At 53.4% G+C, this 17,014-nt stretch overlaps 1 protein-coding gene across 3 annotated transcripts in view; it reads left to right on the top strand.

The window, feature by feature from the left end:
• RILPL1 (Rab interacting lysosomal protein like 1) overlaps positions 1 to 17,014 on the top strand; it is a 40,258-nt gene that overhangs the window by 19,648 nt on the left and 3,596 nt on the right. For all 3 annotated transcript variants that reach the window (XM_082698492.1, XM_082698494.1, XM_082698493.1), the window contains exons 3-6: positions 1,577 to 1,695; positions 2,352 to 2,573; positions 10,690 to 10,862; positions 12,626 to 12,718. In XM_082698492.1, coding sequence (XP_082554618.1) covers positions 1,577 to 1,695; positions 2,352 to 2,573; positions 10,690 to 10,862; positions 12,626 to 12,718 — 607 coding nt within the window. The remainder of the gene's footprint in view (positions 1 to 1,576; positions 1,696 to 2,351; positions 2,574 to 10,689; positions 10,863 to 12,625; positions 12,719 to 17,014) is intronic.

The raw sequence follows: 17,014 nt of genomic DNA, 5'->3' as shown, positions 1-17,014 counted from the left end.
ACTGCTCCTGGGAGGCAAGGATTAGCTGTCCACCCCAATGCCTGGAGGAGGCTAACAGCCCCCGAAAATATCCAGCCCTAATCCCTCAAAGCTGTGGATGTTATCTTGTATGGTAAAATCCTTACAGATGTGTTTTCATTTAAGATCTTGAGATTGCGGGGGTGGGGACCCCGTAGGCAGCTCAGTCATTAAACATCTGCCTTCGGCTCAGGTCATGATTCCAGGGTCCTGGGATCGAGCCCCACATCAGGCTCCCTGCTCAGCGGGGAGCCTGCTTCTCCCTCTCCTACTCTGCCTGCTTGTGTTCCTTCTCTCTCTCTCTGTCTCTCTCTGTCAAATAAATGAATAAATAAATAAATAATCCAAAAAAAGGGATCTTGAGGTGGGGGCACCTGGGTGGCTCCGTCGGTTAAGATCTTGAGATGGCGAGGCTGTCCTGCATTAGTCAGGTCCTAAATGCCATCATAGTATCCTTAAAAGAGGGGGCCACAGAGAGGTCTGACAGACAGAAGAGGAGGAGGCCATGGGACCACGGAGGCAGAGACTGGAGTGTCCAAAGCCAAAGAACGGTAGCAGCCACCAGCAGCCAGAAGAGGGAAGGGGCTCATTCTCCCCTAAAACCTCTGGAGGGAGCACAGCCCTGGTGGCATCTTGACTTCGGATTGATTTTAAACTTCTGGCTTCCGGAACTATGAGAAAATGTATTTCTGGTACATAGCTATCAGATTTGGTTGGCCATTTGTTACAGCAGGCACGTGAAACTGGTACGGTTTGTTAACTCACCGGATCACTTAATAAGCACTTACTGTGTGCCGGGCCCACTCAGCAAGCACCTACTGTGTGCCAGGCACTGTGCTAGCCAAGGCAATACACAGTGAATAGGTCAGTGACAGGTACTTGTGGGCCAGGGGCAGGAGGCACAGACGATAAACAACTAAGTAACAGACACCACTCCCTGCTGTGGGCCAGGCATCATCATCTTCCATGTGCTTCCTGTGGACTCACTAAATTCATCCTCACAACAGCCGTGTGGGGTAGGTACTCTTACTCCCGTCATGTAGATGTGGAAACAGAGGCACAGAGAGGCTGGTCTGAAGCCACACTAGCTGTAAATGGGAAAGCCGGTGTGTGCGCTCAGAGCCTCTGCTCTGAATGGTCTTTTGTTGGATGATAAGACCTACGAGACGGTAGTTGTAAAAAGTATCCTGGGTGGCTCAGTGGGTTAATCCTCTGCCTTCGGCTCAGGTCATGATCTCAGGGTCCTGGGATCGAGCCCCGCATCGGGCTCTCTGCTCGGCAGGGGGCCTGCTTCCTCCTCTCTGCCTGTGTCTCTGCCTACTTGTGATCTGTCTGTCTGTTTAAAAAAAAAAAAAAAAGTATCATGAAGGTAGTAGTCGGGGGAAGGGGGCAGGGTTCATTTAGGGGGGCCGGGAAGGATGGGCCTCTGTGGGGAGGGGACAGTTGAACTGAGCCCTGGGTCAGGGGCATCTCCAGAGGAAGGGGCCGGTGGGTCAGACCAGGGCGGCGGGGGTGGGGAGGGGCTCACCAGCTGGTCTCGCCTGCCCCCCCATCCCAGGCATGTCGGAGCGCGAGCGGCAAGTGATGAAGAAGCTGAAGGAGGTGGTGGACAAGCAGCGCGACGAGATTCGCGCCAAGGACAGGGAGCTCGGTCTGAAGAACGAGGATGTGGAAGCTGTAAGTGAGGAGCCCCGACCCCATGTCCACCCTCCCGGCCAGCAGATAATGACGGGAGATGGCCTCCTCCCCGCAGGCGGTTCCCCTTCTCTGCCTTGGCCTCATGCCGTGGGCTCTGTGGGGCAGGGGTCCTGCCCGAGGCCCGGCAGCTCCAATGCTGAGGCCACAGGGAGGACCCTCAGCCAGGTCTGCATGGTCACGCAGGAGGAATCGTGGCACTGCCCGGTGACCTGCTGCTCCCACACCCTGGGGAGGTGCCGAGGCCCAGCCTGGCTTCGTTCTGACCCCGAGGCTTCCTCCAAATCACCCCCTTTGTGCCCCTATGTGAGTAGGCCAGTGTGCTCCAGGCTGCTCCAGAACGCCACACAGTGTCTCCACCTAAATTAGAAAGACACAAGGCGTGTTACTTCCATTTGTTGGGAAATCATCATACTATACTGACAAAACACTTACTTTCCATCTGTCATAAAATTATTATAGTAAATATATAAATTGTCCATCTCTGGCATCAACAGTTGTAAGAATATGAACCAACTTCAAACAAGTCAAGATGTCTCCAGTATGATGGCACGCCTGTAGAGGATTTGCCCTTGTGCAGTGCACAACGTGAGCTACTGTATGTGGCAGCCTCATAAATGGCCTTCCTCTTTCTCCAGCTGCAGCAGCAGCAGACCCGGTTGATGAAGATCAACCATGACCTCCGCCACCGTGTGACAGTGGTAGAGGCCCAAGGGAAGGCCCTGATCGAACAGAAGGTGGAACTAGAGGCAGATCTGCAAACCAAGGAACAGGAGATGGGCAGCCTGCGGGCAGAGCTTGGGAAGCTGCGAGAGAGGCTGCAGGGCGAACTCAGCCAGAATGGAGAGGAGAAGCCTGAGGTAAGTGGGAAACCAGCCACTGAAGAAAATGGGAAGGTAGGCCTGTAAGCTGGCTCATGGTGGGCAAGGCTGCCTTGTTTTCTCCATTACACTTGGGGAAAGTAGGAGGAACCTGGGAGGAGCTAAGTTGTGTGGTTAACTGCATGGATGCTAGAGCTGGTCTGCTTCGGTTCAGATCTAGCCTGTTATTACCTCCATGACCTTGGATAAATTATTTAGCCTTTCTGTGACTGTTTTCCTTGAGTCTAAAATGGGGATGATAATAGTACTTAGCACCAGATTATTATGAGAATTAAATGAGTTAGTTCATTTAAAGTGTTGCCTGTTATTACCATGATTGTCTGGAGGAGTCAAAAAAGCTTTTCTAAGAGGTGACTAAAAGAATGAGAGTAAACAAGTAAATGGAGAGTAAGTTCCAGGCAGGGGAGTGGCACATGCAAAGGCCCTGTGGCAGGAGAAATTGCAATGCAGTCAAAGAAGGGTAAGAAGGCTAGGGTGGCTGGTATGCAGTATGAAGGGCAGGAAGAAGGTCTGAGTGAGGTCAGAGAGATAGGTAAGGGCCACTCCTGCAGGCCAGGTAGGCCACAGAGTGGAGTTTGGTCTTCTCCCTGAGAGCACTGTGCTGGGGACTATGGAGCTTCAAAGAGCTTACAGTCCAGTGCGGGAGACAGACTTGGCCACCTCCAAGTGGTGTCGCACTTAAGGTGAAAGGGGACTATCTTTGCGGTAAGAGATTGTGTTTGTCTGGGTTCCCTCAAAGCAGAACTTGAGAAAAGGAAAATGGGCAGGAGGTTTAGTGAGCGGTGATCCCAAAGATCTGAGGCGTGAGACAGGGAAGAAGGAAAAGTGAATTTGAGTGTGTGTTATTGAGGCTGCAGTGGGAGCTCAGTCTTGCTGGGACCTCTGAGAAGTCCACAGACCATGTCCCAGAACTGTCTTTCTGGAGGAGAAAGGCTTGGAACGTTAATCTACAGGCACCTGCCCCCAGTTGACTAAGGGTGACTCCCGGGGGTATTAATGCCTTGACGCTCCTGGGCAGAACTTACAGAGCAGAGCTCAGGACATGAGTGGGAAGACATGCAATGTGTGCTTGAGGTGGGTCCCCGCCACGTTTCCGGGACCACACCACAGTTGCAGCGAAAATCCAGATAGGTCCAGGGCTGCGACTCAGGGGGCTAGAGGTGTCTCTCCCATGGATGTGTCCCCTGGGGGTGGGGGTGCCAGCAATACAGGGATAGGACAGTTAATCCTGAAGGCGGTGGCATGCAGTTTCATGGAAGAGCTGTCCCTTTGGCTTTGATGTTCGTGTTCACAATGCTAAGATTTTGATAGGTGGATGAAGATGATGGTTATTCTGCTTCAGGACAGCATAGTGAACCCTTAGGGAAAAGCTTGGGGCTTACTCTTTCTTCCAGCAAATAATTACTGACTGTTTCTGGTTTGTAGACACTGTGCTAGTTTCCTGGGTAACAGGTCGGGAAGGTAAGACAGTTGAGCTCACCATCAGGTTGGCCCAAGTGCCAGCACAGTCATTAAGCATCTTTCAGGCCAGACACGTCTAGGTTCTCTGAAGGAGAGGAACCTGGGATACAGTTAGGGAGGTAAGGGAGAAAAGTCTTAAAAGGGAGAGGTTAGGGCTTGTTTTTGGCCCAAAGTGACAGAAGCCTAAATTAAAAGGCGTTAAGGATTTAAAAAAAATAATTTTTGGTTATATAGCTAAAGGCTTTGTGTTAATGTTGGCTTCAGGTATAGCTGGTTCCAGGTGCCCAAATGATGCTCTCAAGATGTCTCAGCTTTGCTTTCCTCTGTGTTGGTGGTATTCTCAGATGGGCCATGCCATATAGTGGCCCCTGGGACTCTGTCAGCTTTGCAACCCCAGTGGAAAGAAGTTGCCTCTGTCCCAAATTCCCAGCAAGTCTCAGGCAGCCCTCTCCTCATCCCGTCACAGAACCAGGTGCTGTGGCCCAAAGTCTAAAATATGCATGGTGTCCAGTCCCAAGTCCCATGGCTACCTCTCGTGGTGCCTGTCCATGCCGCATGCACTGGAAGTGGGGCCAGGGGAGTTTCTCCAGAGGACAACTGCCAGGATTCAGCCCCTAGAAGTATGGAAGCAGATGCAGGGCAGACAGAGACAGCAGCTGTCATCTTCGGTGCTGGAAATGCCACACACAGATCTCTGAGCAGTGGGTCGTGTGGATTCCTCACAGGCTTCAGCAGGGGAGTAATGGCATCAGTTGTGAGGTTATGGAGGACAGTTTGAACAAGGAGGGAGCTGATGGCATCAGTTCTGAGGTTATGGAGGACAGTTTGAACAAGGAGGGAGCTGATGGCATCAGTTGTGAGGTTATGGAGGACAGTTTGAACAAGGAGGGAGCTGATGGCATCAGTTCTGAGGTTATGGAGGACAGTTTGAACAAGGAGGGAGCGGATGGCAGAACATGGCTGTGGGAGCCCCGTGCGGTAATCCAGGCAAGAAAGGTGAGGGCTGGGGACGCCTGGGGGGCTCAGTAGGTTAAAGCCGCTGCCTTCTGCTCAGGTCATGATCGCAGGGTCCTGGGATCGAGTCCCTAGTCGGGCTCTCTGCTCAGCGGGGAGCCTGCTTCCTCCTCTCTCTCTCTCTCTGCCTGCCTCTCTGCCTACTTGTGATCTCTGCCTGTCAAATAAATAAATTAAAAAAAAAAAAAAAAGAAAGAAAGAAAGGTGAGGGCTGAACCAAACCTGTGGCAGTGGGATGAGGCAGATGCCAAAAACAGCCACTAGGCAAAGCTTGGCCTGTTACCCCCACTCCCTTGGTGTACCCCTTCTGGTTCCTGTGCCCCATGAGGGCTCAGGCCTGTCTCCTGGATGGGGAGGGCTCAGTCCAAACCCAGGTCCTAAGGACGCTGCCCCAGCCACAAGACTCCCAGCCCTGCTCCAGATCTCCTTAGCAGCAAGGGCAGGGACATGTCACACCCCCTTGGCCCACCTGGCTGTCTGTTTCAGTTTCTCTTGCTGGCACCAGGGGGGGTGGGACAGAAACGGAGTAAAGTCAGGTCCCAGTTCTAACTAACCCCCGGAGCTGTTTTGCAAAGTCTGTTCCCAAACTCAGGACACCTTTGCTGGGTTGGACTCCCTCCTTCGGAGCTAGGTGGAGTTCAAGATGCTTGTCACTCACATAGGGAAGCTGCAGGGTGCGGTGGCTTTGCACGAGCTGCTGTGTGACCTGGGGTTCTTGGATCCCTTTGGTGCTCAGTTTCCTATCTGACAAGTGAGGGGAGTGAGCTGGACTTTGGTTCAGTAGATCAAACAGTGTGGCTGGGATAGAGGGCCTGGAATCAGAGGAGAGCACACAGTGAATTCTTAGTGGGAAGCGAGAGCTGTGCAGGTTTTCAGATCATTGAGATGAGTCTTACGGGATGGGTAGGAGGTCTGGGGTGGACTGTGGCGTGGGCCGCTCCAGACAGGTGGAAGGACACGAGCATGAGCAGGTGCAGCTGGGTCGTGGGCTCCTCCTGGCCCGAGATCGGTAAGAGGAGATGGGAGCTACGGAGGGATCCGGAACTGGGGAGGAGTCCATTCTCATCATGCCTTGATTACTCCAGTCCAGTAAACAAAGCTTCTGATGTATCTTTAGAACATAGTTACTGAGATACAACTTAACTACTTAATGTATACAATGTGACAGGTTTTAGTATATTCACTCTGTCATACAACCAACCCCAGCATCTAGAACATTTCCATCACCCCGAAAAGAAACGCTGTACCCACGAGAGCCACTCCCTATCTCTGCCTCTCCCAGCCCCTGGCCACCATGAAATCTATGTTTCTGTCTCTACGGATATGCCTGTTGTGGACATTTTAGGGAAACGGAGTCGTGCGACACGTGGTCCTTGAACACCTTCTTTATTCAGTGTGTTTTCTCGCTCCTCTCCCTCCTCATGTTTTCACTGGAAGCTTCCTGCCTTTCACAGGTAGACATAGAAGCCCCTAAGACAATGATATGGTGGGCTCTCTGTTTAAAGGACTTCATATAAAATCAGTAAGGAAACTAACATTAATAGTTCCTACTGGACCTCTCTGCCTTACAAATTCTGGTATCTTAGTAAGTGTGTGTTTGTTGCCATAAATAAGACAGGCCCTTGGGACGCCTGGGTGGCTCAGTTGGTTAAGCAGCTGCCTTCGGCTCAGGTCATGATCCCAGCATCCTGGGATCGAGTCCCACATCGGGCTCCTTGCCCCGCAGGGAGCCTGCCTCTCCCTCTGACTCTGCCAGCCACTCTGCCTGTGCTCTCTCTCTCTCTCTCTCTCTGACAAATAAATAAATAAAATCTTAAAAGAAAAAAAGACAGGCCCTGATCACTTGGCGTGTGAGGCCGGGTTTTTTGGCTGAATGTGTGCGTGGTGGCCTAGGAGTTACCAGGGGTGGCCAAGACACAGTCACTCCCCCTTTGCTGGGTGAGGGGCTGTTCAGAAGTATGTTCAAGGGTCTGCGGGAACGGTGGCTGTGCTGTGCCCAGCGGGAGTGGGCTCAGGAGGCCAGGCCTCAGGACGCAGGGCCTGATGGAGAATGTTGCCTCCCTTCGGCCACTCTGGTCCCGCCAACTTGTCAGCCGGCCTCTTGGGCCTCCCTGGGGAGCACCTGGGACCTCAGGTTATCTCCCTCTGTACCCAAAGTGCCTCTAGGGACCAGCAGACAATCCTCGATAACCCCCAGCCACCTCCGAGGTCCCTCGTGGAGTAAGCCTAGAAGACCCACTGCCGATGGGCCTGATTCCCCTGCTGGAAAGAGCTTTTTCAGTCTCTCTCCCAGGGCAACCCCATCCAAGGGCGCTGCGTTAGTGCCTGCTGGCTTCCAGGAAAGCTGGAGCCCCAAGCTTCCCTCTTTGGGATTTCCAGGCAGTGGTCCCGGAAGTCGGGACTTGGTTTGCAAACCTGTCTGGGAATCCCCCAAGCTCGAGGGCACCGGGTTGCTACCCTGATGAAAGAGCCATCCATCCCTCCTCCAGAGAAAAAGACCTCAGACCTGAGGAAGCCCTTGGGTGTCTCGGGTGCTCACAACCCGTGGGGGTGAGCGGAAACCTGTGGTGTCCGGAGGGAGTGTGTGAGCCTGAGATTTGGGTCCACGGCCTGGGCTGCCGGGGCCTGTGGGGTCCAGACATGGAAGGAGAAGGGGGTAGGGGCTGAGCAGACCTGGAAAGAACACGTCAAAGGCAACAGCTGCCACATAGGACCAGCCCAGTGTTAGCATGAAGATCCAGTGTGACCCAATCTTCTAATATTCTTTCCAAAAGGAAGCCCAAGACCCAAACTTGAGTGTGAAATTTCCCAATATAAAACTGTTGGGAACTAATTCCAGAGAGTTTTAGAACACAGTGAAGGCCAAACAAAATGTTGGGGGGAGGAGTTACGGAGGGCCCCAGACTTCCTGGGAAACTCCTACGCATTCACCAGGACCCCATGCACAGAGACCAGATCTGCAGTAACGTCTTCTGTGATCCCTCCCAGTTAGAGTTTGATGTCCTTGCTCCTCTCTTGCCACACGACCCTGTAGGTTTCCCTCTGTGTGTCTCTTCCCTCCGCTCCCACCTGATTCATTCAGAGTTGATGCGCAGTGAATGTTGAATGTTTATCGAGACATCCAATATTCACTGAGACGGCCATTTACTTATTGAATATTTATTATAGACCTTCAGGGATGCTCTGCGGTTCACCTGGGCAGGGGAAGAGAAGGGAACTGGTGCTAGTGAGTGCCAGCTGTATACCAGCCGCTTGTTGGGTAGAGGACCCTGTCCAGCCAGCTGTATACCATGCGCGATGTTGGGTAGAGGACCCTGTCCAGCCATGTGGCCCTGTAGGAGACGGACACTGAAGACGGACCCTGAGCACATAGCGCCCCCTGAAGGTGTGGCATCAACAGGAGCCTACAGTAGCATCTTGGGAAGTTAAATCATCCAACATTTCCTCCCCTACTTCTCAGGTGGGAGGAGGCCCCACTCCCTTGCTCAGAGACAGCAGGGGCAGCGGGGTATCTGTCCGGTGTTCATTTTCTACTGCAGCCACACGCCTCCCCTGCTGCCTGCTGCTCCGTGTGACTCCTGGTCAGACCCCCTCCCCCGGCCTGTGCCTGCTGGGTGACTCTTCTGTCACTTGACCTGCTCTGGAGGGTGGTGTCTCCTTTCAAGTGTCCTTTCCCAGAACAGCCTGTCCTGACTCTCCCAGGACACAGGCATCTCAGCTCTGCCTTCCTGGGTCCTTCAACAGCCTGGCCTTGCGTCACCGTCTGGGTATAAGTGCCTTTCTCCCTGTGCTGCTCTGAGGGTTTGGGTAGGGGAAGGTCTCTATTTCTTTCTTTCTTTCTTTCTTTCTTTCTTTCTTTCTTTCTTTCCTTCCTTCTTTCTTTCTTTTTTTTTAAGATTTTATTTATTTATTAGAGAGAGAGAGAGAGCACAAGCAGGGGGAGGGGCTGAGGGAGAGGGAGAAGCGGGCTCCCTGCGGAGCAAGGAGCCCCATGCAGGGCTCGATTCCAGGACGCTGGGATCATGACCCGAGCCGAAGGCAGATGCTTAACCAATGGAGCCCTCCAGGCACCATAGAAGGTCTCTATTTCAAGCCCATATCCCCCAGTTCCAGAGCATCCCCGTTGTCCTGAACTTGTGTCCACTCCTTCCGGTGGATGATGGGATACTGGCGGTCCAAGGGTGTCAGGAACGTGGGGGGAATATGGCCACCTGCAGATCTGGCCAGCTGACTTGGGGGCAGCTTGCAAAAACTTCCTTGCTTTCAAAAGATGGAAAATAAACCACAAGTGTTGGCGAGGATGTGGAGAAGGTGGAACCCTCCTGTGCTTCTGGCAGAGTGACAGGTGGGGCGGCCACGGTGGGAGGCAGCTTGGCAGTTCCTCAGAGTCCCACATACAGTCACCACGTGACCCGGCAGCTCCACCCCCGGGAACCCACCCGGAAGAACTGGGAACAGGTGTTTGGACAAATCCTTATACATGGGTGTTCGTGGCAGCACCATTCACACTAGCCAAATGATGGAAATGGCCTAAATGCCCATCAGAGGACAAAAGATGAACAAAACGTGGCGTATCCATACGTGGGACTAGTATTCAGCCGTCGAAAGGAACAGAGCCCTGACTCGCTACAGCATGGGTGAACAGTGAAAACACAGAAACCGAAAGAAGCCAGGCATAAAAGGAAACATGCTGTACTATTCTATTTGTTTGACATGTCCAGAAAAGGCAAATCCGTAGAGACAGAACGCAGATGGTGGCCACCAGGGGCTGGTGGGCGGGGGTGGGGGCGGGGAATTAGGGAATGGCTGTTAATGGGTATGGAGTTTCCTCGACGGGGGATGAAAACGTTCCAGAACTAGACAGAGGTGGTGATTGCACGCCGTTGTGAATGTACTAAATGCCACGGCATTGTGTATTTTTAAATGGTCGGTTCTCTGTTAAGTGTATATTACCACAGTTTTGTTTCCGAAGCAAAAACCCTTGCTGTGAGAAAGAGGGAAGACAGGGTTTGGATCTGGCCTGAGGCAGGTGACTTAGCCTGGTAGGATCCAGCTCCCCTGCCCCTCCCCCTCCCGTCTTCCACTGACCTCCAGCACACAGCAGGGGAGGCTGAGGGCCTGACCAGAAGGCCAGTAACACATGGGAAAACATATGTGACTTAATGCCCAATGGAAGAAGAAGAGAAAATTGTGCACAAGCTCTAACAGTTTTGGCCAAATTAGCAGTGGTCTTATTAGCAATGGTCTTAGTAAGAATGTGAGGAGAGGATGTGGGAAAAGGAAAGCAGATTGATGAGGGAGGGTGGCAGCATGGGAGTCGTGCTGTTTCTTCTCCTTGGACTCGTTCTAATGTTATTTGTAATAAGACCCTGAGTCAGGTGGGGAGGCGCCAGGATGGCAGGTCTAGCTATTGAGAAGGCGAACAATGAACAGGTGGCCGCCGGCTTTCATCTCCAGAGGGACGCTGACTGCACTGAACGTGAGCACAGGCCGCCTGCAAGTTCCTAAAATAGCTGCAAAGGCCCCGGGAGGGTGGGAAATTCGGGCTCCGGCAGGATGTGGAGTGGGAGCTGCCGGGCGGCCGCCAGGAATTCATTAGCGGCATCTCTGCCTCCTCCAGACAGAGCCGGGCGGGGAGGAGCGCGTCTCGGAGGCGGAAAAGGTGGCCATGGATCTCAAGGACCCCAACCGCCCCCGGTTCACACTGCAGGAGCTGCGGGACGTGCTCCACGAGAGGAATGAACTCAAGTCCAAAGTGTTTCTGTTGCAGGAGGAGCTGGCGTACTACAAGAGGTGAGCGGCCCCGGGCGCGCCCCGGCGGGCTGCTTTTTTGGGGCTGCAGGAGGTCTCTGGAAAGACAGGGATGGCCGCCGTCTCCATTCCGGGGTCCCTGTCTGTTCTGAAGGACTTACACCCACGCTCACAAGCCCTTTCTGAAACTCTGGGGCCCAGGTGCATTTTATAATTCAGAACTTCCCAGCTGTTAGAGAGGAATCGTCCACAGACTGTGGATACGTAACATACACCACCAGCATCTGGGGCAGCTCCCCAAAATCACACACGTTAATAATGTTTTCGCAGAGGAAGATGCGAGTGTGCATTCTAAATGGGACAAGCAGACATGATAATCGGGCTCATGTCACATTCTGCCACCAAAGGAAGGACCAAAAAAATGAATTTTCATTTTTAGAGCTTTTTGGATTTTAGAATTACGGATCAGAGATGGTAGAGCCGTACGGCCTAAGTATCTGTTCATTCAGCCCACGGCCAGTGAACTTACATTTATCAGAGCTGCACTGTCTGGTATGGTGACGTAGCCACTAGCTGTGTGGCTGCTCACATTTCAGTGAGCTAAAATAAAAGTTAAAATCCAGTTCCTCGGGTGTGCCTGCCACATGCTTGCTCAGCTTCATACACACTGCCCCTCTATGGGTTTCTTAAAACAGTCCCTACTTAAAACAAAAACCAGTCCCCACTTGTTTCTACCTCAGGACCTTTGCATATACTGGTCCTGCTGCTGGGAATATGTTCCCCTTGGCTCTTCCCATGGTTGACTCCCTGGTCATCAGGGTTCAGGTCAGAGGCCACCTCCTCAGAGAGCTGTCCCTCCCCATTACTACTCATGCAAAGGAGTGCCCAGTTCTAGCCACCGTCACTTTCCTTGGCTTTACTTTTTTCATGCCCCTTCATCATCTTACTTTGATCCTATGGACATATTTTATTGTGTCTTTCCATAAGGGACTATGACAACAGGAGACCAGAAAACATTTGTCTTGTTCATGGCTAGGTTTCCTAGTCTTAGAATGGGGCTTAGCGTGGAGTAGATGTGCAACAAATACTTCTTGAATGGAAAGCCAGAAGGGAGGACAGATGTACCAGAAGTGGTCCCTGATCCAGTAGGGAAAATAAGAGAGGCACAGAAAATATAGGGCCACATATTTTTATTGAAAATCCCCTATATGCCTGGCACGTAAGAAAATTTTACTGATACTATGTGCACTGGCTGTTCAAAGGGAAAGATCCCTTCTCAGGGGTGGGGTAGAAATCAGGAAGGCTTCGTGTAGGGGGTGGCCTTTGAACTGGGCTTTCTCTAAAGGATAGGATACTGTTCAGGTATGGGAGATGTTCAGGAGTGGGTGTCATATTGCAGATGGAAGAAACCACAAGGTATGGAGACAGCATTTGGTAAGGAAAGGAGAGAGGAAGTAGTTCTGTGTGGCTAGATACCTCAAAGGAAACTGAAAGTTGCCTTTTTGAGATGTGAGTTCCTTTCCTGAAATTCTTCACATTTGACCAACTGGGCCAAAGAGACCACAGGCACCCAGGTCCACTGCCTCCAGGGCTGACCCCTTCTCTTAGCTGGCCGTGCCCATTGCTAAGAGGCCAGTGCCCCAAGCCAAGAGACTGTTGGGGTACAGGCCACTTTTGCCATCTTCCTGGGTTCCACCTATTCCCGGTATAATTCCACCCAGACCATCAGACGATATCCTTCTAGAATATTCCAGCTTTCGCAGAATTTTTGACTCTCTTATCTCACGCCTCTCAACTCCTTCCAGTGAAGAAATAGAAGAGGAAAATCGAATACCCCAACCTCCAGCAGTGGTCCACCCGAGAATATCCCCCCAGCCAGAGTCCGGGATCAAGCGACTGTAAGTGATACGCTTCGAGAGTGCGGGGCTGCTCGCGCACAGCTGACCTGGTGGTTCACGCGGGCTCTTTCACATCTGGGCACCTGCTCCAGGGCCAGGCTTGTCACTAACCCCCTCCTGCTGAGACAGGCTTAACCATGGAGCACGTGGGGCCTTAGCCCTTGACTTTGAGTTCATCCCTGCGCCTGAACGCTATGTTCCAGCTGGGGGTCTGCAGGCAGAGAGGGTGGAAAGGGGGTGGGGCCTGGGGCTGAAGCTCAGGGCTTGAGCGTATCAGGCGGGGCGTGTCTCTGGGCAGCAGATAAGGCTGGTGGGGGCGATTTCACACACCCAAAGGGCCTAAAGGTCTAGAATGGCCCCTGGTCCACCCCATCTGTGCATTTCTGTGATAACCCCCAACCCTTCCGTAAGGAAGTATTTATTCCTACATAATGCATGCAGAGTCAGGCCTTGGTTGCTGTGGGGAACACACAAGAAAGAAAAAACTCAGAATTGCCTACAACCAGACTTGAAGCTACTTGAGTGGTTCTCAAAGACCCCCATGAGATTCGGAGTTTGTGGACCCCCTCCCTGGGGAGGAAGAGCCTCATGTACAGCTATGCATACAGTTTCTGGTGTGCTGACCCCTGCAGGCCTTCAGATAAAGGGTGAAAACCTCTGGTTGTGGGGGGGCGGCTAGTGTCTACTCAGAGCCTGCTGTGGGCCAGGTACCATATCCTCGAGTCCCCACGATACTCCTGGGAGGTAGAGGCCCTGTCATCCCCATTTTATAGTTAAGGAAACTGAGGCAGCTCCCTAAGGACATTCACCTATTAAGAGGCAGAGCCTGGGGTCAAACCTAGGTAGCCCGGCCCCACAGCCCATGTTTCAGACTGTGCCGGGTGCGAACACTCACACTGTTGTCTTACAGCCTTGTTATCTCCCTCAGGAGGGTCTTCCTGGCTCTTGGCTTTCTAGCTGTACCCACGGCTTATTACAGAAGAGGCCTCTCTTTCTCCCAGACTCTGGCAGGAGCTTTGTGGAAGCGTGTGGCGTGGGTTGGAAGGCCACCAGGAGCCTGTGGGGAGAGCAACTGGGATGTTACTTGGGTGCCTCGACCTTTGCAAACCGATTACATTGGGAAGTTCTTGCCTAGGTCTGACCCTGTGAAGCAATGGGAAGGGCATTGGAGAATGTGTGCAGCTTTGTGACTGTCTGAGCCTCTCCTCTTGGGAGGGGGCAGCTGCCCTCTAGAGTGCGCCCAGGAACGCGTGGCTCCTTCCCCAGCCTCTCTTGCCAGCTACGTGGCTTGTTTGCTTGGTCTTCGATCCCTGTGTGGAGTTCCCAGTTCTGGTTAGGGGTCGGCACTGACTAGGAGTGAAGCTTGGAACCAGAAGGGCTTCCTCTGAATCCCAACACCGTTTGGCCACATACTGTTAATAATCTAAAATTGGCAGTTGAAATTCAACTCAGAGTAACTCAAGAAAAACTGTTGGCTCAGGAACCCAAAATTCCCAGGTCAGAGTAGCTTTCAGGCTCAGCTGGATCCAGGCCTTGTCATCAGACCTCTTCCTTGTTCCCTCCACGTCTGGCTCGGTTTTCCTATAGGTGGGCTATGTTCGTGGATGCTGTCCCTGAGGGTGGCAGCATAGCAGACATCACCTCAGGCTTCTACTTTCTTTGGTCTTTTTAGTGTCTTCACGTGTGCTGCACACACCACTGCCAGGACTGGACTTCTAAGACATATGCGTTTCTAAGCCTGCCTTCCAAAGCTGGGCTGTCCTGATTTTGTGGTTTTCTGCTCCAGCCCCCTTTCCCTGCAGAAAGGCAATTAAGAGTTGGCTTTTGCAAATCCCAAACTGGGAAAAAGCCAGAGGAAAGTGATCCGAATTAGCCAGCAATCTTCTTCCCACTGGTTCTTCTACCCACACCTGAAGAGGCTGTGGTGTCAAATCCTCCTTTCTGGATTGTCCCACAAAGGAGGCTCGGCCCTTCTCTCCTTTAGTGTGGCCTCTGTGTGCTCAGCAAGACCTAGGGCTCCGAGCCTGGCAGGAGAAGCAGCTGGCATTGGAGAGTCAGGGAAAGAGAAACAGACAAAGAGGGAGAGAGAGCAGGATCCCCCCGTCCAGAGGGTGCAGGTGGCCAGTCCCGTGGCCACCCCAGCTTCTAGAGGATGACTAGAAGATCAGGCTGGCACAGAAGGCTTTTGACCAGCCCAGGCAGGACAGTGGTTGCCTTTGTCCACCTCGGCTGCTGACTGGGAGCCACATCAGTGCGGCCCAGGAGCCCAGAGCCAGGGGCAGGGACGAATCTTCCCTGGGGGCCGGGGGTAGGGCATGGCGGTCCTCCAGATGGTTCCATGCCTTCCTCCCCTTCTATCCCTCACACCTCTGGCACCCTTTGGGGTCTGCTTGTCCCTTCAGCCTTGCTTTTGTGGAATGTTAATCACATGGCCTCTCTAGTAGAGGTCATGGCTGCTTTCCTGCCCTTGACCGGTTTCCCCCGTCCACCAACAAGTGAACATAACTACCATGGAGGTTTGAAGGGGCTTCATCAGCTCACACCACCTGAACTAAAGTATCTTCCACCCCGTCAGAAGCTCAGAGCTAGGACGATTAACTCCATTTCTCAGATGCATCATGGGCCCGGAGAAGCCCACTGCGGTTCCTTTAGATCAGACTGTTGAGAAGGGTCAAAGTTCGGGATTGGAACCCATGCCTTCCGCCTCCCGCCCCGCCCCCATTTCCTCACCCCACGCCAAGTCACCAGCTGCGGGCGGACTGCCCAGTTCCCTTATCTCGCAAGTGCACCACGAGCCAAGGACGTCAGCCTCTACGTTTCTGGGCTGAGCTGGTGAAGGGAAACAGACACTCCTGCCGCCAGTCAAAACTGAACCCAGAAGACGGTCCAAGAATAGCTTGTGACCCAGCAGCTGCGGGCCGGAGAGTCCAGGTTGGCACCGCCTGGGAAGGTCACGAGGGAGCGCGGAATGACTCCAGTGTTGTCCCCAGTGGCCACCAGGCACCAGCGCCCCCTTTGTGTGGCCTGCGTCTCTGGGCCACAGTCCTGCAGACACACGCGCGTGCGCAACTGCTTTCTGCAGAGCCGGGAGGCAGGAGGCAGGCGGCGGGGACACGGCGACAGCCACGGAAGCTATGGAGCAGAACAGCTGGTCACACATGCCAGCAAGGGTGGCCGTCAGAGTAGGCGGCCCCGAAGCCTCAGACAGTCGTGGCGGCAGTGCATTCTGTCCCTGTCCTCCTACCCACCGCCCTCCTCGCTTCAGCCCAGAAATAGCAACCTCACAGCCGCGCGTGGCACCGCCTGAAATGCCACTGCCGCAACTTCATTTGGATTGAGTTTTCTAGAAATCGTCAGTGGGGAGGGAGTAGGTAAAACCAGCTACACCATATCCAGGACATAAATATTCAACCGAAACAAGTCAGCGGAAGGGGCTGCCCCTCTAGAGGACGGGGTAGCTGCGGGGAGGCACCTCGCATAGAGAAGGAAGCGGCCGTGCGTCCAGCAACACATACAGTCACTCGGCCAGAACCCTCCAGGTGTCCCAAGGCCCTGGGCACCGGCCTGAGCCCTGATGAGACCCCAGATGAAGGCAGACAAACCTGTCACCCTGGGTCTGGGGCCATCCTGCACGATGACTGTGTCTTCCAGGGCTGCTGCTAGGCTAAAAGGGGTCCTGGCAGAGGTCGGTGCAGAACCGGGTGGCTTGGAGCCCCTGACAGCCTGGCCTTGGGGGATTGGGCCCACTTGTTCGACAAAAGGTATCCCCTCTTCCGTCACCATGAGAAGATACCCGTGTGGGTTCTGCCAAGATGCCAACTCCCAGCTACTCTGTGAAGTGTGTCAGCGGTAAATCCTAACACAGAAATCCCCAGCCTCATCTGAGACCGTCATGCCTCTCTCTTCCCAGCCAGCATCTAAAAAAAAAAAAAAAAAAATCAAAGTTGTTCAAAATCAGCTCTGGTGGCTTGACTGGAGCATCTTCATAGTCACCGTCAGCTCTGACTTCCGCAGGGGCGTGGCTTCTGCAGGCTCTCTGCCTCCGTTCTCCTGCCCAGCCCAACCGGGCCACCTCATCTTTTGCACACCCCCTGGCTGCCTTCTTCGGGGACCTGCAACCTGCAGCGCGTGGCTGTCGGGGGAGACGTGCTGGAATGGAAGACACCCGCGGGTGTCGCCGCTAACCCACAGTGGGTTTGACCCCTTCTTCCAGACCCCAGGCCTGCCTCTCAGCCCCAAGGGCCACCGTGTCTTCCTTTGGGGCCACTGCAGTCAGGGCTTCAAGCCAAAACACTT

The sequence above is a fragment of the Mustela nivalis genome (assembly GCF_964662115.1).
Source record: "Mustela nivalis genome assembly, chromosome: 14".
NCBI lineage: Eukaryota > Metazoa > Chordata > Mammalia > Carnivora > Mustelidae > Mustela > Mustela nivalis.
This window is presented reverse-complemented; position numbering and strand designations above follow the sequence as displayed.